The sequence below is a fragment of the Monopterus albus genome, unplaced genomic scaffold (assembly GCF_001952655.1).
Source record: "Monopterus albus unplaced genomic scaffold, M_albus_1.0 scaffold126.1, whole genome shotgun sequence".
Classification (NCBI taxonomy): Eukaryota; Metazoa; Chordata; class Actinopteri; order Synbranchiformes; family Synbranchidae; genus Monopterus; species Monopterus albus.
In genome coordinates, this window is record NW_018128006.1 from 2,340,728 (window position 1) to 2,361,581 (window position 20,854).

Sequence of the window (20,854 nt, forward strand, 5' to 3'; positions counted from 1 at the left end):
AAAAAAAAAAAAAAAAAACAAAAAAAGCAACTCCCTGCTGTGTTTATCACAGAGGGCTGTGTTGGTCGGAGGGGTGAGGGGTTGCAGGGGGAGTGTTGTAGATATGTACATTACGGCCATGTATATACAAACTTGAACCATGTAATACTGAATCTCTCCTGAAACCAATACTACTACGGTACCTAAAGAATATATATATTACAACTCTCCATTGACACTAGTGGCAAGTGCTCTAAGGAAGTAAAACTACATGCATAGGTAAAAACTGTTCAATAAAAAGAAACATGGTTAGACACTTGTAAGAATCCCTGTTTTGTTTTACATGAATTTTGTGGTTACATTTTCTGGTCCAGCAATGCAATATAAATACTGTTGTGTAGGGGTTCATGTAAACAGAAAACAGTACAGACACCTGATAATATATTATCATTAAAGTTGCTCTACAAAATATGAACTGATAGTAGTAGAGGTTTAATTTTCCTGGAGTCTACATTCAAAATAGAGGCCTTGTGAGGATAATTACTCTTTAAGTAGTACGAAATGATAGAGATAAAATATACATTTACTCTGAAGGAGTGCCCAGGTCTGCTTTAGTTGAGCAGGAGGAAAAAAACTATTGTTTTGCTTTAATCCGAGTCCACTCCCAGAACAAAGATGAACTGCTGTTGACTTGACTCTCAGGGATTTTGCTAGGTATCTCAAAACCAATCATGCATGTATCTTATAAAAACAGTAAAAGGTAGCAAACATACTGTTAAGACAAGCTTGTAATAACAGCATTATAAATTATAGTGAGCTACACCCCCACCCCACACGCTTTGCCAGAGCCCCCTACAGTACTGGTTCTGACTACAGTGAACGCAACTCCCCCACAGAAATGAATGGAGAAGGCTATTAATCTCCTGAAGGTCACGGACAACACAATGGTCATCAGTCTCATCCAAAACAGTGACAAGTCTGTGTACAGATGGGAGGTTCAACAGTTGGCCCTGTGGTGCGGTCAGAACAACATGCTCAAAACAGTCACAACAGTGGACTTCAGAAGGGGCCCCGCTACCCTACCCCTCTCACTATACTTGGCACCGCTGTATGAGCAGATGAAGCCTTCAGGTTTCTGGGCTCCACCATCTCCCAGGACCTTAAGTAGACATCCAACATTAACACAATCATCAATAAGGCACAACAGAGGATATACTACCTGCACCAGGTCAGGAAGCTCAACCTGCCCCAGGAGCTGCTGATACAGCTCTACAGAGGAATCACTGAGTCTGTTCTTTGCACTTCCATCACTGTCTAGTTCAATTTAGCAACCAAACAGGACAGCGAACAGTTCAGACTGCAGAAAGAATCATCGGTGCCAGCCTACCCTCCATGGGGACCTGTACTCTTCACAAGTCAAGAAGATTTCTGCAGACCCCTCACATCCTGGTAACAAACTGTTTGAACTCCTCCCTTCTGAGTGGCACTGAAGACACTGTACAAGCCTGCAGACTGCCAGTGATCAGTTGCGTTTTGCGACCAAATTTTGTTCAAGTGTGACTGACTTTTTTCAATGGTCACACCAGGTGCAACTGCAAAATGAACAGGTTATGCACAATTGACACTGGACAAGAGACAGGGTACACCCTGAACAGTTCACCAGTCTATCACAGGGCTGACATGTGTACATACACACACACACACGCACACACACACGCACACGCACACCTACAGGCAATTTAGAGTTAGCAATCAATCATATAAACGCTACTAGTTTCTTGCTGATTAGCAAACTATTTTTGTCCAGTACATTTCTGCCGCCAGTCAGCCTGGTGAAGACTACTGTCCTCCAGCTAACAGATAGCTGTTCTGACGAGAGATGCTGCACAGAAGTCGAAGTCGGTGTGGATTGAACAGATCAAAGTCATGTTATATGCACGGCTCACATCTAGCAAAGTCCCAGTTTGAAGTTAGTGGTGGCTGAAACCCACCATCAAGTCCTTATTTAAGCAGCAGGCTACTAGTAACCATAGCCCTAAATCATAAATATATTTATTGTATCTAACAATCTGTAAGCTCTTCTGCCACTATATATATAGTTCACTTTTTCCCTTCCTATTCTCTTTTCTATTTTAATGCATATACCGTATTTTCCTATTTTCTTACTTACTTAGAAGCATATTGAAAGCCTCTGTACCAGAGACAAATTCCTCATGTTTAAATATGCTGGGACAATAAACATGATCATGATGTATACGGTACTAGTCACAAGTCTGGACTGACCTTCTCATTCAGGGTTTAATTTTATTTTTTTTTTATTATTTTCCTTCTTTTTAGATATGCGGTTTCAATCAAATTTCTAAAAAATAACATTATTACATAGTATGCAAAAAAGTGTTAATGCAAAATGTTTCATATTTTAAATTCCTGAAAGTAGCTACTTGACAGTTTTGCACACTACTGACAATGTCCTAACTTCACTACTGTAGTATGGTAAGAACCACTCAACTAAGTAAATAAAACCAGTCAGTAATGACTTAAAGGCTAGTGAATCAGGAAATTTTCAAGAACTTCAAACTTTTTTTTTTTCCAAGTGCAGTCATTAAATTCAAACTGGTTCTCTGAAGAGCACCAGCCAATAAGTGTTCAGCATATGTGGTAACTCCTTCAACACTGTTGTAAAAGCATCCAGGTGACTGCTTCAGGAATCTGGGTAAGAGAAGGTCAAGAGAGTGCAAGGATGATATTATAGCAGCAGAAGGTGGCATCTAAAGCTCAAAACTAATTTTTCTTTGTTTACGCTATAATTTGAATGTGTTCAATATTGATCTACAAAAGTAAAAAATAAAGAAAAACCAGTGAATGAGAAGGTGTGTTCAAACTGTTTACTGGTAATGTATCTGTTTACATGTTGACATGCTATTTAAATTTCTAGGAGTCAGGTATGAATACTTTTCTATGAATAGCCGTTTACTACTCCAGTTTCCTTCCTATTCACCAGTCCAACTATTAGTAAGTGACGCTGAATGAGCATTGTCAGGTTGATCAGCAGGCCACAGTGTATGAACAGCATCCATTAATCATGTCATATAGTTAAAAGTCTACTATCCATGCATTTACATGTTAAGTCAACCCCCTATCTCAATTACTATCAGAAATCGGTTACGTTTGGCCCTCGGACTGCTGAAACCCAAACTTGTGACCAACAGCAGTTCATCCTAACACCAAATGACAGAGAAGGGGACAAGTTCACAGGTAGACCCAGTTGCTTGTGAGAAACTCACCTATGTGTGTGTCAGTTTGCCCGTGTGGTCCAGGTACCTGTACACTTATCTGTCTCTCTGGCTGCGGGATACATTTTAAGCAAAAGGAGTGCAGACAAGGCAGAAGTTTTGGTTCACAGTCTCGGCTCTGAAGACTTTGTTTACACACTGCGCACGTATCCAGTAAATTAACGGGAGCGGGTACCGGCGTGGCCACTGGAGCGGTAGGAGGGGGAGACATTTCAGTGGTCTGCCCGCCAACTGGAGCATCTGCGCCTGACAGGGTTTCAGCTGCCGCTGGCTCTGTATTGGTGCCGGCGGTCCCAGTCGGGCTAACGGCTTCGCTGGCGTTTCCATTGGTTTCTTCTCCCGCGCCAACAGCACCACCGCTGCTATCGTCCCCTCCGTCGCTGTTGAGTGTAGGTGCCTCGTTAGCATTATCACAGGGCTCTGTTTCTTCGCTACCCTTTGTATTCGCTTCCATGACTATTAACGCACTTTCATCTTTTGCCTCTGACTGCTCGCTATCTTGCGCTGAAGGCACTGAATCCGAATTAGTAGACGGTTCCATATCCTCCTCGCCTTTGTTATCCGCCATCTTCCTTCCTCTTTGAACCGCTGCACGTCCTGTGCATGGTTCTCCGTAACTTCTCGAACCAGAGTACGTATGAGTACGTCATGACGTACAAGACCAGACTGTGCGGAGTTCTTTTTCCCCCCCCCCACCGAGAGATTACAGTCTGTGGTCTATTTGGTTGTTTAGTAATGTTCTTCAGTGAAAATATACCATATAAAAATGTAGTTTTATAGCATGGTATTGTTACTTTAAATATTAAAATGATATATTGTGTTAATATATAGCAATACATTGCTTTCACCCTACACCAGAAGAAGAGGCAGAGAATGAGGGAGATGTTGTGTACAATTACCCCAGGTGATCTGCATCTGAGCTTAATTTATGTCAGCAATTGCATTACCTGCTATTAAGTAACATTATTATGTATTTGAATGCAATTTGAAATCAATGCAATAAGTTAAATGCCTTTATCTGAAGTTTGAGAAGACCTTTCTGTGAGTTGTGTGAGCTGCAATTGCATTAGTAACAAAAAAGAGTGAAAAACAAACAGGCTGAACTCAATTCAAGAGACTGCTGATAGAGAAACAAGCAATGTAGCCAGTCAGAACACATGAATTAACAAAATGAGAGCTGAATGGTTGAGAAGATTGATATCATGTCATTGTGCTGTTTCCTCTTCTCTTCCTCTTTTTCTTAATAGGACTATGGTAAAATATTTATCTATGGCAGTGCTCTTTAAAAGAGTGAAAATAACAGTGTGTGTTTGCTTCTGCTAAAATGCATGGAAAAGAGAATGTTTGAAAGGCAAGGAAATTGCTCGTTTATCATTGTGGGCTCACTAACTGTGGTAGTTTGTATGCAACAGTTCCATATAATGTATGTACGTATTTAATTTTTTTTTTTAATTAGGACCACCATAATGTAATACAGGAGGCGTTGTTACTGTCTGAAATGAGTTATAGATTTCAATACTATTGGAAGTGATTTTGATAGTCAGTATCAAAATAACTTGTCAAACAAACTTAATATTGAAAATAGCAGTCAAATAAGCAAAAAACAATTTACCAAATCAGTATTATAGCTGTTTTTGCTTCAAGCTAAATGTCATGGTAACATGTAACTATAGGTTAGTTGATATTTCTCTGTTTAGTGGATAACCATGTCCATCCATCTGGGCCCATATAAAATGAAAAAACATGACTGAAGGTGTTAATATATAACCTAAGACATAGAATACATTACATTTTATTCTTTTTATTGTTAATTTCAATAACATCTTTATACTATACACTTCAAGCCCAAAATATGACAAATGTCTTCTTCTTCTATTGTTTAATGACAGTTGGCAAACTTCTTTAGATGCATTACCGCATTACCGCCACCGTCGACAAATCTGTCCTTTACAGCTTGGCTTCATCAAGCAGCAGTTGCATTCCACGCCACTAGATGTCACTACAAAAACTCACAGTCCAGCCGTTCCATGGTAGGATTTTACTTTGAAGGTCGGGACCGGAAAGCCTTTTTTTTTTTTAAGCTTTGAGAAGGATTTTAGCCATAGCTAAGAGAGACATAAGTTTAAAAAAAATCAACAACATAGACTGATTAGAAATGGCCGGAACGGCTTCAGTAGCTGGCGAAGTGTTCGTTGATGCTCTGCCATATTTCGATCAAGGCTACGATGCAGCAGGTGTCAGAGAAGCGGTAAGTAAACGCTCAGTTCATGTTTGTCTGACAGTGAATGAGCTAACTGAAGCATGTTTGCTTAGCTAACCATCCTAACCTATGCTGCACCTAAATATGAAAATGGCACACTGGAATGTTTTAGAAACATTAAGTAGGGCATTTGGCAGTTAAAATTGTAGCACTGATTTTGCTCACAGCTGGCTATACTAATATACTAGTTAGGCTATATATTAGCTCATAACGTCTTGAGATTGGAGTGTAGCTACGTTATATTTAAAGTTAGGAAAATCAAAAGCAAACTAGATAAAAATGAGCAAGTTTTTCTGGGACTTTAATAGCAGGGATTACTTATGTGACCGGAACTGTAATACTCTGCTTTTCAAAAGCTATTCAAATTGTTCTTTTTGTTCCTGTCAATTTGTTCTATATTTCCACAGTGCAATAATACAGGACACACAGTGTGAGCACAGTGTCAACTAAAAAGTTCATAAAACTAGATTTCGACATAGGGGCCAAGTGACCAGTGAACCCAAGGCTTCAGGGTGCCTGTGACCATTGAACCTGGTTGGTTGCCTAGCCACACTTATATAAATGGGATCAACAAAAAGACAATCACTTGTCACACAATACAGTTCAACGGCACCACTTAGAACATTCAACTTCCAAAACAAACCTACAGTTAAATCAACACCTTTCTAAAACAATTTAGCCAAAAACTGGTTATTGTCACCTTTCTGTAGGCAGGATGTTTGCAGGACTGTTGTATTAGACTGCGTTACTTTTAGCTATAGGTACACTTGACGTCTGTCTCTTTATGTAGCCTCAGACTGACTGGGAGATGTTGAGATCAGGGCTCTGTCGGGCCTGTACGATCTATTGTGTTCCTCCTTGTTCTTCTTGCCTCTAAAGATAGTCCTTTGTTACTCTGGCTATGTTTGTGGCTGTTGTCATAATGCAGCATGAATTTGGGATCATGTAGATGCCTCCCGGGTTTGTTTTAAAGGAGACTTCCACATAAGGAAACATGCCCTAAACAGGTTCCTCTCTCATATACCAGCCTTGGAAAACACCTGTCTAGTACTTACAGATGTTTATCAGGATGCAAATATCTCTCAGGAATATTTCACTATGTGCAAAAGGAATGCTTGAGACACTAATGTAGAAGTCCTTTTCACAGCAGACATCCTTATATCAGGTAAAGCATAGGTGTTTTAATAACTAACAGTTTCTTGGTTTCATTTATTCAGAATCAGCTTTATTGGCCAAGTATGTAAACACTCAAAGACTTTAACTCTGACACAGAGGCTTCTAGTGGGTTTTGTAGGTGAAGGTGAAGCATTATTACATCTGACTCTGTTAAGCCATATTGGTGGAGAAATGGTTAAATTAGTTATATGTTAGTTCTGGCTAAAATTTCCCCAAAATTAATTAAATTTTCCCTATCTATTCCTACACTTGTGACCCAGCATCACCTCTTTCTGCCACAACATGTAAATGCCAAATGTGGAAAAGGTCATTTTCTCTACTGTAGCACCTTAGCTGATATTTATTCACGTCAAACTCTATTCAAATATTTGTCATATTAATTTAGCCGTGGTTCACGCCAAACACCTCACAGAACAAGGTCTACAACTTTTTATGCTCTGTTGCAGAATATCAGGGGCGACTGTGGTTCAATGGGTAGAACCCATTGAACTGGAAGGTTGAAGGTTCGAATCTCAGTGCCTGCACACTACATGCCGAAGTGTCCTTGGGCAAGACACTGAACCCCCAAGTTGCCCCCGATGGTTAAAGCCATCGGTTGAGGTGGCACCGCAAATGGCTGCCTCGGTTCTGTACCGGAAACAAATTCCTTGTGTGTAACATACTTGGCCAATAAAGGTGATTATTATAGTTGGGAACATTCTGTTCTCCACAGAATGAATGTGGTTCATACACTTTGTGATCAGAGCTGTTTTTTGAGGATCTGCAGGTGGTTTGACAGACTACTACAGTGTCCTGCTAGTGTTTGACTACCAATTGAAAACTGGGTGTATTTGGAAATTAGGTATGACATGCATCAAATTTTGAGTTTCATTGTTTTAACAGCTTTGCAAATGAGGAGTTAATGAGTTTGCTTGCACCTACCTCCTTGCATAGGATAAGACAGCAGCATTTAAAATGATCAGTGAAACCACATTCAAATTGTCAAGAGAACTGCAATCTGCAATCCAGTTTTAATATTTCAGTGCAACATGAAACCTCTTGCAATTTTATAGGATGAGAAAGGAAATAGAGGGATCGCTTTTGCCCCTTCAGTGATTTCCTAAATCAGGGCCTGAGGTTGTGTGAAAATGTAAAGAATTCTGTTCTCAGTATAATCACGTGTTGTAACTGAGAATAAATCTTTTTTTTTCCCCAAACTTACTTTGTTTTCACTTGAGTGAATCATTGTCCATCAAGTCTGTCATGTTAATAGCCTAGGGCTTTAACAAGGCTGGGTATAAAAGACAACATTTTTTTGAATACTAAATAAATTATCATCAATCTTTTATTTTCATTAGCTAAATGTTAAGACATTAAAATACACCCTCAAGAATATCATGGTCAAAACAACCTTTTCTTCTTGTTAGAAAGGGTATAGTCATTGTGTATTATAAAAGTTTTTTTTCTATTTAGAGGTGATATAAGACTGGTAAGTGTGCATTCTACTTGAGAATAAACTCAGTGAGTAGATCGAGTTCTTTTGGTCTTTCTGATCTGGAGAAATTTGAGCCGCCTCCTCTGAATGCCCCTGAAGATGTTTTTCCTTCGTGCCAGAATGTAGGATTATGGGCAAACGGTAAAACACTTTTTGGTGGTACCAGTCAAATTTGACTTTATTATCTGCCCTGGAAAAAAAAGTTAGTTTTCTGGCAGCTGTTCAAAGACAGTTTTTCCTTCTCAAAGGTTTATTCTTTTTGTGTTGTAGGCTGCAGCATTGGTTGAGGAGGAAACCAGAAGGTACCGGCCTACCAAAAACTACCTGAGCTACCTGCCCACACCTGATTTCTCTGCTTTTGAGGTGCAAAACTCATTTGACCCCTGAAACCTTCTTCATGGCTTTGGCCCGTGCAGTAAAAATAACAGCATTTCTTATGTCTTATCATCCTTCAGACCGAAATCATGAGAAATGAATTTGAACGACTTGCTGCTCGTCAGCCCATGGATCTCTTGAGCATGAAGAGGTAAACCCTACACTTTAATATTAAGCCAGAACTGTCGTTTGAAAAATAAACTTTACCTTATAACGAATGAACCACAATATGCCACAAGATATTTGCACTGCTACTAATAAAAGAGCAGGGTGTGGTAACTGAATTTGGAAGATGTAACATCAAACCAACCAACTAAATAAAGCTCCAATTAAACTGTTAAATCCTAACAGTTGGTGTGTGGAGGTGGTTCCCTGCCAGCGCTTATTTCTAAGTCCAAAACTGAAATAAAACTGAAAACATTTGATAAACAGAAGAGGTTTCTAATCAAGATTTTAGGCTTAAATGAAGGAATTCATCCACCTATATGTTCTTCATCCTGAGGTCTTCGCTCTGCTTTTTTACTAGCACCTTTACAGGCCTGACCTTACAGTTATTTTTGCCAAAATGTTGGAAGTTTCATCAGACTTTTTTTTTTTTTTTCCCCCCCGTGGAGATATGAGCTACCAGCACCCTCATCAGGACAGAAGAACGACATTACAGCGTGGCAGGAGTGTGTGAACAACTCTATGGCGCAGCTGGAGCACCAGGCCGTCCGCATTGAGAACCTGGAACTCATGTCGCAGTATGGAACCAACGCATGGAAAGTCTACAACGAGTATGTGACATCAGCATTTCCCCACAGACAGTAACTCGATATATAAAAAAGACTGCTTAACACTTTGTCTTCCTCCTGCAGTAACTTGGCCTTCATGATTGAAATGGCACAAAAGGAACTTCAAAAATTCAGGTGAATGATAACTGGAACATTTCTGCTTCTTAAGTGTCACCTAACCTATCTTCACACATTTACCCATTCATTCATTCATTGATTTATTTATTTATCTTGTACACAGGAAGCAAATTCAGGATTTAAATTGGCAGCGTAAGAATGATCAGTTGGCAGGAGGAGGCAAGCTACGAGAGCTGGAGTCAAAGTATGTTCCAATAGTTCACATCTTTATATCACAGTAGGTTAGACTTCCTCTGTCTTAACATCTGTATCCGTCCCTCTACAGTTGGGTGTCTCTGGTCAGTAAGAACTATGAGATTGAGCGGGCCATTGTCCAGCTGGAGAATGAAATCACTCAGCTCAGACAGCAGCAGGGGGACGAGAACAAGGAGAACATCCGACAGGACTTCTAGAGCATCAGCTTTCACCCTCACAGCACTGATCTGCTAAACAGTGACCCCTCAATCAGACAGATTGCATTGTGTTTCATAAGGTTGACTGGACTAAGAAGCTCAGATTGGGAAAGTTATGTATGGAGATTTAATGTGAAGCTGCATTATTAACTTTGATCTTCAGAAGGAGAAACCTCAGTGACTTCATGCCTCGTACTCCACTGTAAAAACAGTGATGGGATATGGTATAATCTGGCATTTTAAGAGTGAGGGTTCTGTGACCCTTGGGGGAAGTTTAAAGCGAGAGTATGTACAGTTTGCTAAAAGAACATAGGGATGTTCTTAGAAATGGAGCATTGACTTCATACAGTAAAACAGTTTGGCTCGATTCGGTAAACTCAGATTCCGCTGCAACAGCCTGCCTTGGTCTGGTGTCATCAGTAGCTTTAAGTGGCTAAAGGTTAGCTGGCTTTATATACCGTATTGTTGTGTAACTGACATTAATGAGTCGGAGGGCTGGCTTTAAGATCATTTTCTTTTTTTGCAACTGTTATACCAATAGCATTTAATGTCATTCCATAAATGCCACATAACATTCACCAAAAGTTACATAGTCTCACTTTAAAATGTACATTATACCTGTATATAGGTTTCACACTCTGAAGCTGCCTGCCCATGTTCCACTGTGTTTAAGTGTACATAGTTTAGGTCTGTCAACTACAAAATGCTGTCAGTGAGCCCACCTTGTTTTCTATTCATGTATTCCATTCATTTTAATAAAGTGGACATTTCTTAAACCTCCTGTGTGAATTAGAGAATATCTCAAATTAATAAACCTGACTAGCATTTGGCTCACTTGTAGAAATGTACTTTTTTTTTTTTTTTAAGGATGGAATTCTATTTGCTATGACATCTGTTGTCTCTGGCTAGTGTTATGGAGCTCAGTTTACTATACCCTCATACAACAGGCCAGTTTCTTTGCTGCATGAAAGGACAGTATATTGAAAGACAGACAAATATAGATTGGGCAGTTTTTGGTTTTATACTGTCCACATGCTCTCTTTTCAATTTTGATAAAGCTGGTGTGGTGTAACAACTTAAAAAGTGGCAAAGCATGCATGATTTATTAAGTATTATAGGACATGATCATGATTTGTTATGTATCTATTAAACCCTCAATTTGTATTTGTGTATCTAGCAGTTAAAAGAGCAACATTACTATTCCTTTCATGCTGCGTTTCCAGTCGCCTGTCAACATGAAGTCCAACATTGACTCGTAGCATTTTTTTTTTATCTTGATCAACTCCTGAGGAAATCCTCTAGCTCTTCAGCACCAAATGCTCCACTGTTTTACCAGCTAGTCTCTACTGTGTCTGTCTGCTACTGAGCAGGTCTTGTAAAGTGGATTGTTTTGAGCTTTGACACCAAAGACAGCAGCCTGCTGCAGCTGGAATGGCAACTGAAACATTAGAGTTGAACAATTAGCTAAACATTGAGCTGAAACTCACCAAAAGGCTTCATAAAAATGAGAGAGCTACAGATTCAGGTGATAATTCTCTGTAGGTTCATCACTCAGAGCAACCCCTTTCAGACAGTCATTGATACATTAAATATATGGCAGGAACCCACTTGAACTAATGTACCATTAATATTTGAAAAACAAAGTCACAAAAACACCAAACCTTGGATAATATGGAATATATTCTCTGGTGCTCAAACAGAAAATTATGTGTTAATTTTTATTGCCACATTGCTTACACAGTATGTATAACAACCATTCATCTGCTTGTTTACTTCCTTCTTTGGTCAGACTGAACAATGATCTGAACATCTGAATAAACATTATCTTGATCTGTGGCAAATCACGAAGCCCAGATGCATGAGATTATCTGTATGGTTGCTGTGGAAAGCCAGATGTCCAGCACAGAAAGGAGATAGGTAGCGTAGTAGGTAGACCAGGTCCGAGGAGTTTGTACATACACCCACGCCAGTCAGGGATTGAACTGAATCAAAACCCAACAGAAACACTGAAAGTCATGCTCTTTCACCCTCTGTCTTCTACAACTCTCACACATTTCACACACACAAGTTTGCAGGCACCGTTTTACAGTTTGCAAAGAAACTATAGGGTTCTCTCTTTAGGAAAAGTCATCCACTGTGACTGAAACAAATCTGACTATGTGCAAAACTTTGTGGGCAGCGTCAGCCACGGGTAGTTTAAGTAGCAGTAGGTAATTTTGGTCATGCTCCAGTCTATATACTGAGAGTGTTGAGAGCTGGAACTAAAGTAACAGCCTCTGGCAGGTTTTGGTTCTGGTCCTGACTTCCTTTGCTCTGGAGAACCTTCTGCCGATGCCTCTCCTCCTGACGCTTCTTCTTCTCGTACCGCTGCTGCTCTTTCCTCTGCTTGTTGGATACCTGGAAATAACAGGTTTAGAAAATGTGCTAGTAATTCCACTTCACCTGAGATGTGTTTTAACCTAAAATATATCTTCCTACATTGTTATTCATATCTGTTAAAAAGTAAATTTACTACTCTATACATTAAAAAAAAGTGTCAAATGAAAAATGCTTCCTTTGAGTCCACCTTAGGTTTTTGTACGTTGCTGCTCTCTGCTGACTGCTTCTGCTCACAGCAGTCAGAGGCTGGAGCTCTGCAGGCTGAGCACGGTCCTGAGGCAGACTGGCCGTGACAGGACTGGCCCAGCACGGAGCCAACTAGCCATTCAGCATTGATGGTTGCAGCACTCAGCTGAAGAAGGTTCTCCTCATCTCCTAAGGCAGAAAACAGACACATAAAACACATGAATAAATAACAGTGAGCGAACGGTGTAATTGCAGGCTGACATGTAAATGACAAATGGAAAATGCAGCAGAATAGACAACTTTGAACTCAATGATTATAAAGTCCTGATTCCTAGTTCTCTGTTGCCTCGACAGTCTAATTCTTGCTGCAGCTAATGAGTCAAATATAACCTCTGACCCTGGATTCCTCGGTTCTTAATGGAGCTCAGGATCACACTGTCCTCCTCTGAGGCTGTGGAGGAAGTGTTTTTCTGTCGGTCTCTCTGACCATCCCCAAACTCACGCTGCTGACCTCGCGAATTCTGAAGATTCTGGTGATGGTAAAGCCAAGAAAACATTACAACCACACCAGTGAAGGATGCCTCAACAGGTTTACTGATACAATACATAAGCCCACAGATTTTTAAATATAACATGATGCACTCTAGACAGGCAAGCCTGGAATTTTGCACATGATTTCAGCTATTGTAAGATATACTACAGACAGAAACAAAACAAATCCCAGACACTGCTCATCACTTGTACTCACCTAAATATCAATAGACACTGTGGTGCACAGACCTTTTTTTAAGAAATAATATAAGGTCAGCGGACTGAAACATTTGTATTGTGTTTGTCTGTAGTACTGATTACTTGCTCCTATGCAACAGATAAAAAGAGTTTATGGTGTGCTACTGTAAGGTGAAAAGGATAACTACATAAATGCCGGTCCATCTAATGCCCAAATACCTCTATACGGAGCTGAGCAGGGCTCTCAGAGTTGTCTCCAGTCCGCCTCACACTGTCATAATGATCTCCATAGCGGTAGGCAATGTGTAGCTCTCTGCACACCTGCTTCTCTGCCCCATTTATCTGCAGAGAAAACACATCATATAAACTGAACTGAGTACCAAAATGGCGTTAGTTATCAGAGAGTAGGGTGGGGTCATTTTAAAGTATTTGCCTGTCCCTACCTCCCACAGTGGTGTGTTCAGCTGATGGATGACCACCTTCACTTGCTGACTGCGAGCAAAAGCCACGATCGCATCATTGCCAGCAAATGTACCAGGCTGAGAGAGGTTGGACACTAGTTGGAAAAAAATAAAAATATTTTTGTATAAAATTAACCTAAGCTGTGATAATGCAACATTTTTTCCAGCTTGTGACAGTGAATATACAGCATATCATCTAAAACACCATCATTGTCCTAAACTGCTGTTTTAAAACTAACTATATACATTGTACATACAAGTTGTTATGAGTTACGTTAAGACAAACACATACAGAACAGCTGTTTCACAATCTTGTTGGCTTGTGACAGCCTAAGCAAAGTGATGTCTATTTGCAACCCCTTATCAACAGGCACATATATCAGTATAACCAATGCATGAGTTTTTCTCCAAGTTTTATTTACTTTTTCAAAACTTTTAGTCCTGAAGACATAAAAGTATCTAGAAATGCACAAGTAAAAAAAAGCTAAGAATGGCAATAAATATAAGTTGTGTAGCAGAAATATGCTTTAATGTCATTCTTACCCTATTCATCGCCTTACATTCGCTGTCATTCCACCGCAAGCACAAGTGATGACCACCAGGGGTCAGTGCAGTTACTTCTAAAAGCTGTCTTTCTTTGAAAACGATAGACTTACTATGTACAGTAACATAACAGAATTGTTTACTGTGAATGAGGGATTTGTAAAAGTCTCCAATCTGCTCACAGTCTGTTATTTTATTTAATTTGGTGATGAGTCACTGTCACCCACTGAGTCACTTTCTTACAGTGCTGTGCAAAAGGCACATCGTCCTCGACAAAGGGCTCAAAGTCTTGCCGATGAGACATCATATACTGGACCGTCTCCTGGCGAAGCCGTAGATGACCCCGAGAGTGACCCTCTAACTGGTCCGCCAGAGCTCTGAACAGACAATTTCTGCAGAAAGCAAAACCAAAATGAAGGTTTCTCCATGGCAAGGCTCACAGTATGTTTAAATGGAAGGCTTATATTCCACTGGTGACTTTGTTAGACTTGACATCAGCTTGCAAATTTCTGTATTCAATAAAAATGACTTAGGTCATGCAGAACACACGCTTCTGAGACATACTGCTGAGCATGAAACATGAATTATGAATAGTGACTAATTATGGCAGTAGTGACCTTTGCCTTCACTTTGCAGCTGTCATGCAGCTAGAAAAATGTTGCAGTTTAGTTTAGTACATTGTTATTGACTGTGGCCTGAAGAACAATGGATTTAGAGCACATGTGTCATGTCCGGCCCGCGACATCATTTTATGTATCTTTTAATGGCTCTGCGATATGAAGCACCGACAACACACAAACTACAAATCCCATAATGCAGTGCAACAGCTGCCTTACCGAACGATAGGCTACCTGCGATCAATCAAGCGTCGGTTGATGTTTACAACCCTAATTTCAAGTCAAAGTTAGCCCCTAACAATGGCCAAGAGAAAAGTTGATTCTGAAAACAGAGCCTTTCTAAACCGGTGGGAGGCTGATTATATGTTTACTGCCATTGTCGGTAAACCCGTGTGTCTTATTTGTGGAGCTAATGTGGCTGTAATTAAGGAATATAACCTAAAACGGCACTACGAGACAAAACATCGGGACAAGCTGAAAAACGTGAATGCAGAGCAGAAGGTAGAGAAGGTAGAGGAGTTGAAGAGGAATCTGACATCACAGCAGACGTTTTCACCAAAGTGAAATCACACAGTGAAGCTGCTGTGAAAGCAAGTTTTAGTGCGGCAGAGAAAATCAGCCCTGGACATTTACCGAGGGAGGGTTTCTGAAGAGCTGCATGATGAAAGTGTGCGACGTCTTGTGTCCAGACAAAAAGCAGGTGTTTGCAAATGTAAGCCTTAGCAGAAATACGGTTGCTGATTTTAAGTTGATTTATTTTGGAATAATATTGTATCCTGTCTGTTTCGATTCATATTTATGTTCAAAAAACGTTTAGTTTTAGTCTGGTCAATAAATGTTTATCCTGTTCGGCCCGCGACCTAAAGTGTGCTTTGAGTTTTGGCCTCCTGTGTCATTGAGTTTGACACCCCTGACTTAGAGGCTGGAGACATTATGTGCATCCTGGTTACAATAGGTGAGATACATGCCAGCAGCTTGACTCTAAGATTTCTGTATATTTAAAAAAAGAACTGCTGCAGTATCAGTAATTCTAAAAGACCACTCAAAAAGAGGCAAAGCACAGCTAGACACCACAATCTTTTTCTGGCTCTTACCCATCCCCGGGGACTTCTCTCAGCTTGAGCCCCAGTGCCTGGAGCTGATTAGAGAAACTGACAAACTCTTCTCCTTCATCCGCATCCTGAGGCCGGTTCTTGCGGTCTTTTACAATGGCCCGACGTGCTGCCCGCTCATCCTTCTTGCGTTCCAGTTCACTCTTTTTATTACTTCGCACAGGCTTTGACGTCTGTTTTCTAGACATGATGGCTTTTGCCGTTTTCGCGGGCCTACAACACCAAAGTATGTCTTGTTATGGTAATGAGCCTGTGCTTGCATCAACAGTGCCATACATCTGGGACCTATTTAAAAAGACAGAGAAACAGATGTGTGGGGATGACATGTTTTCAGTACACTTCAAAAGATATATACACTAGTTTTCTTAGAGAATCATAGTGTACCAAAGTCGGTCATTTCAGACAGCACGTCTTCTGTTAAAACTGTAATCACAAGAGTTAAACATCTCACCCTGCTATAAACAGCTGCTTTTTTTTTAAACACTGCATGCAGGTGACTCCTCTTGACATAATTATCCTGCAGCTGGTTAAGTAATCATGACAAAGGCAAGCTGGGTTCATGGGACTCGGCAAAAGTGACAATATTTTAAACTTAGCCCAACAATGGGTTGGCGCCAATGTATACAATCAGCTCTGCCACAGGTCAATAACATTATTATAGACCTCAAGTTTATTGGATAATATTATCGCACCAATTCTCCCTGAGCGTGGTGAAACGTACTATACTGGCAAATTCTACATTTGAAAAATACTGCACAACGCCGTTTTCCAGTGTAGTCAGGGTTTGATTCAGACTGCGAACTCTGAATAACACGGCAACTGCACAATAAGTTACAGTTATAACGTTATAGCTGTAATTACTAAGATGTTAGTGAAGAGTTGTTTGATGTGTTCTTCACCAAAGTGAATACTGCATCCATCATAAATGGAGAAAAAGCTTTCAGTCAATTTCTTTAACATTTTATGGATCGGTATTTTTTTAGATAAAATGTGATATGACCGATACGAAAGAAATATTAACTGTGCTTTGTTGACTCACCTTTCCCTGGAACGTTATTAGTGAAGCTAAATAACATACTGACTAGTTTCTTTATTGTATAACTTTACAGCCAAACTAGTCATCAATACTAGCGCCAAGTAGCAAAGACGCAGTCACTAGTACTAGTACCTAACTATAGTTACCTCAAATGGAGCAGTATCAGCGTCAGGTTAGTTGTTAGCTAGCACTGAGTTCGACAGCTTTAGCAGCTAGCTAGCATTATAGGCTAAATATTATATAAATAATATCTTCCTGTTTGTAGCACTCACTACATAGTAAACAACTGAAGACAACAGTTAATAGATTGGTACTTACCTTTGCTGCGATCGACGGGATATATCTTTGTTTCGCTTCTTAATTCTTTTGACTCAAAAGAAGAATATAGTGATTGACGTAGCTATTTGTTTACAATTTATTTTCCGCAAACGTATGTTCTGTACGTCAAAACGTACGGAAAGGGGAATGGGCCAAACCACAGAGGCGATGAAATATTACATCGGTTTGAAGGTAATGCAGTTTTTCAATGAAAATAACACCAATACCACTAATACGCCAGTACTATTTTACTACACACTTTGGCACGTTTGAAACAATAGGTATTTGTCTATGTGGATTAGTACCAGTATGCACTGTTCCCTGAGGATAGAAGTAATCACTCAATTAGTCTATGTCTATCTGTCCAGTAATGCGATAATTAGCCTACAACACGTCAGAAGGTTATGAGTCATTTTAGTTTGCAGACTCTGAATCAGGACAAAGTAGGAGGCAGAGTTGTGATTTTTTTTTTTAAATTGCATCACTCCACCTTCTACTCTCTTCAACAGAAAATCTACTCACCACCAACTCCTTCTGATGACTCCACACAATTGGAGAAACTGGTGTGGGGGAGGAGTGGGCTGAGAAGCAAAAACCAGCATGTTTGCTATGTATTAAAAAAAAAAACAGCAGACACACTGAGAAAAAATAGCCTCAAGACATAAAATTGCATCAGAAAACATATTAGGGTAAGTAGAGAAATATATGAGACGGATTACCTTAAATATAAACAAATAAAACTGAAATCATGTACATTTTAAGAAGTAAACAGCTCTAAGTGGAAAGTTATGTTGTTTGTAATTTGGGTGAATTGACCCTTTAAATATGAATTTTATTATATTGCAAACATTACCACAAAAGGGGCCTTATTAGCTTCTAGGCCCTTTTCTTTTGTTTGTGCAGTAATTTGGATTTTATAGTTCAGTGCATCAAAGTGCAAAACCCATGCATCAAAGTGCCAGTGACTGGCTGACCACTTTTATAGCTGACAGATTCTGTTAACTCATAATCAACTGTATTTGTAGCAACACACATAATTGTGATTGCTGAGGTTTCAAGCCGTCTAGCTATTAAATGTTTACACAACTCTGACTTTGCCCCCTGTAGTTTTTAATTAGGGTCTGCTTTAATGGTGCCCATTGAGCTGGGCTTCTTCACTGGGGAAGGTCATAACATTTAACGTAACATGACTTAACATTTGAGTGTGCCTCGTGACAGCAGCAGATTTTTTTTATTATTCTGTACCACCAAATATAAAGAAACCCATTTGCTGGTATTTTTGTTATAGTGTTTCCATTTTAGTAGTTAGTGCAATATGCATGCAAAATGCTGTGTTTTTTAACATGGATTCAGAACATACACTCCACTTTAGCAGCTGGTAAATGCTATACCAAGCTACATTATGTTGTTGTTCATGGTGCTGAAACAACGCATCACTGTTCAAGTAGCGATAATTCAAATTATTACAACACATTTATCTGTTAACTTACTGTTTTTGTTACATTGTTTACTGGGGCTGATTGGTTTGAGTACTTTAGGTATGTGTGTGACTACTTGTTACATTTGGGGTCTGTTGACCTAGATTTTATCTTGATATTTGGTCTGAATAATGGTCACAGGAAGCTGCAGTAACATTACAGAAGTACATACATGGGTTTTTACTTGTCACATTCATATTTGACATTGTACACTTTATCTTTATGGAGAAAGAGTCACCAAACAGCTAAGTAAGGTTTCAGGGACTGATATCTAATAGTGTTGTCTAATAGTTGACGTTTTGTAGGTTTTGGTGGAAAATGAAGATAGACGGTGCCAGTTTGGGGTGCCTGGATTTTCACCCCTGCCTCTGCTTATTTAAAGACATGGATTATATATTTAAACAGCTTGGTTTAGAGTGTAAATTTTGTTTTATTTTTATCTGAGAATAAAACATTAAACATGCAAAACTAAGTTCACCTACTTGTAGTTTTGACATTTTACCAACATACTTTCTTTAAAAGGTTTTAGGTGCATGGAATCTAAATGATTAAACATTGTAAACAGTTCCCTTCTATCAGGGATCCTTCCTAGCTCTTTGAAAACAGCTCTTGTTAAGCCCACCAACTATAGGCCTATTTCAAACCTACCATTTATTGGACAACTCGTTGAAAAAACAGTTTTTATTCAGCTCAATGAATTTTTGGATGTAAATGGTATTTTTGATACACTTCAATCAGGATTTAGGAAACATCATAGCACTGAAGTGGCACTGATAAAGGTGGCAAACGACATACAGATACACTCTGATTCTGGTAAAGCAAGAGTCCTTGTTTTACGTGATGTCAGTGCTGCTTTTGACACTAGACCATGATATTCTCCTGGAGAGACTGGAAAATTGGGTGGGACTGTTTTAAATTGGCTCAAATTGGATGTCTTCAGTCACTACATAGCCCAGAGATGGAACCAGCTTCCAGAGGTAATAATGTCTGCGGACACTGTAACACTTTTTATGCCTCTGCGCCGGTGATAACCACAGCCAGAGAGAGGTATTATGCTTTTGGGTTGTCTGTCTGTACAGCCCATTCTTGTGAATATGATATCTCAGGAACCCCTTGAGGAATGTCCACTTGGATTCAGTGATAAACTGATTGGATTTGGTCAAATGTCAAGGTCTCTGTGGCCTCACTCCTGTCCCATACCCATGAATTTGACTGGTTGGCGGAGGCATACAACAGCAAAGCGGTAATTCTACTTAAATCTAAATTCAAAACACTGCTGTTTACACATGCCTTTGAATGAGTGTTTCTCAGTTTTTACTGCTTGATGTTCATTTTTTCTCTCTGTCCTGTATGTAAAGTTGTTTTGATTTTTTATGGCTTATCATAATTTTCTTCTCTCTTTTGTGTGTCCTGTATGTGCAGCACCTTGAGTTACCCCAAGGATGGAAGTGAATGCTATACAGATAAAGTTGAGTTGAGTTAAAGGCGGTTACGCCTCTGGAGCAAATCGAGGATAAATCATCTTGAAGAGTGCCATTCTTGATCTGCGGGTATCCACTATAAATAATGAGCCGCCTATAGGCCATAAAGGCAGTTTTCAGCTCTCCCTTCTCATACCGCCCACTATACACACTCTCTCAAGCGCGTGCGCGTGCACATGTGCACATGCACTAGAGGTGGGAGTGGATGGTCGTGTAGCTGCTGGAAGCCAGGATGGGATAATCATGCGTGTCTGGCTCCGGGCGTTGATGCAGCTACCTTTGCTGGATCCGGATTGGACTCGGGTCGCAGAGTGGGTCTAGTCCCCGACTGGAGCTATCTGGACCTCATGTCGATGTTATCAAGCATGCCGAGAAAGACCAGGGCGATGGCTGTGAGAGGAGTTGGTGCAGCTCTTTGAAACGTCCAGGGAAGAGAAATCGATGGAGGACGGAATTCGCCGGTATTAACGCACAGCCCCGGTGCAGAGTAACTTCAACAGGGAAGACAGGACAGGGCCTACCTGTCGAAAGAGCCCATCTCCTTTTCTTTATGTTTTTTTAAATTGGAAAGAGAGATACAAACACGCCTGGAGGAACGGATCACTTTTGTATTGGTAATTTGGGGCGAGAGGCAGCCGCATCCGACGACCGGGG

At 40.0% G+C, this 20,854-nt stretch overlaps 3 protein-coding genes across 10 annotated transcripts in view; 1 reads left to right on the top strand and 2 right to left on the bottom strand.

Annotated features, from left to right (window-relative positions):
• trim33 (tripartite motif containing 33) overlaps window positions 1–3,964 on the bottom strand; it is a 29,346-nt gene extending 25,382 nt beyond the window's left edge. For 2 of the 4 annotated variants that reach the window (XM_020612628.1, XM_020612627.1), the window contains exon 1: window positions 3,264–3,964. In XM_020612628.1, the coding sequence (XP_020468284.1) occupies window positions 3,264–3,840 (577 nt within the window). In that variant the 5' untranslated portion in view covers window positions 3,841–3,964. The remainder of the gene's footprint in view (window positions 1–3,263) is intronic. The other 2 variants (XM_020612630.1, XM_020612629.1) reach the window with 2 other exon arrangements.
• Window positions 3,965–5,288: 1,324 nt separating this feature from the next.
• bcas2 (BCAS2 pre-mRNA processing factor) lies at window positions 5,289–10,690 on the top strand. The gene is made up of 7 exons (XM_020612637.1): window positions 5,289–5,520; window positions 8,453–8,545; window positions 8,638–8,708; window positions 9,172–9,333; window positions 9,415–9,465; window positions 9,572–9,652; window positions 9,734–10,690. Exons 1-7 carry the CDS (start codon window positions 5,428–5,430, stop codon window positions 9,858–9,860), a joined length of 678 nt encoding a protein of 225 aa, XP_020468293.1. The 5' UTR covers window positions 5,289–5,427; the 3' UTR covers window positions 9,861–10,690.
• otud3 (OTU deubiquitinase 3) lies at window positions 10,376–17,813 on the bottom strand. 5 transcript variants are annotated; one of them, XM_020612635.1, is made up of 8 exons: window positions 17,764–17,813; window positions 15,870–16,172; window positions 14,402–14,550; window positions 13,598–13,710; window positions 13,374–13,496; window positions 12,823–12,955; window positions 12,427–12,614; window positions 10,376–12,257 (listed from the first exon to the last, which is right to left on the bottom strand). In XM_020612635.1, exons 2-8 carry the CDS (start codon window positions 16,073–16,075, stop codon window positions 12,093–12,095), a joined length of 1,077 nt encoding a protein of 358 aa, XP_020468291.1. In that variant the 5' UTR covers window positions 16,076–16,172; window positions 17,764–17,813; the 3' UTR covers window positions 10,376–12,092. The 5 variants fall into 5 exon arrangements, with proteins under 5 accessions (XP_020468291.1, XP_020468287.1, XP_020468292.1 ...); XM_020612631.1 differs by lacking the exon at window positions 17,764–17,813 and adding an exon at window positions 17,242–17,347; XM_020612636.1 differs by lacking the exon at window positions 17,764–17,813 and adding an exon at window positions 17,070–17,145.
• Window positions 17,814–20,854: the final 3,041 nt, after the last annotated feature.

What these genes read in the sequence shown, in the direction of transcription:
- bcas2 (XM_020612637.1), top strand. Translation starts at nt 5,428, where the DNA reads ATGGCCGGAACGGCTTCAGTAGCTGGCGAAGTGTTCGTTGATGCTCTG. An exon ending in AAGGAACTTCAAAAATTCAG is followed by an intron (nt 9,466 to 9,571) that starts GTGAATGATAAC and finishes TCTTGTACACAG; the next exon opens with GAAGCAAATTCAGGATTTAA. An exon ending in CTACGAGAGCTGGAGTCAAA is followed by an intron (nt 9,653 to 9,733) that starts GTATGTTCCAAT and finishes GTCCCTCTACAG; the next exon opens with TTGGGTGTCTCTGGTCAGTA.
- otud3 (XM_020612635.1), bottom strand. Translation starts at nt 16,075, where the DNA reads ATGTCTAGAAAACAGACGTCAAAGCCTGTGCGAAGTAATAAAAAGAGT. An exon ending in TGTGCCTTTTGCACAGCACT is followed by an intron (nt 13,711 to 14,401) that starts GTAAGAAAGTGA and finishes TTTTCCAACTAG; the next exon opens with TGTCCAACCTCTCTCAGCCT. An exon ending in TAAGAACCGAGGAATCCAGG is followed by an intron (nt 12,615 to 12,822) that starts GTCAGAGGTTAT and finishes TTTCTGCCTTAG; the next exon opens with GAGATGAGGAGAACCTTCTT.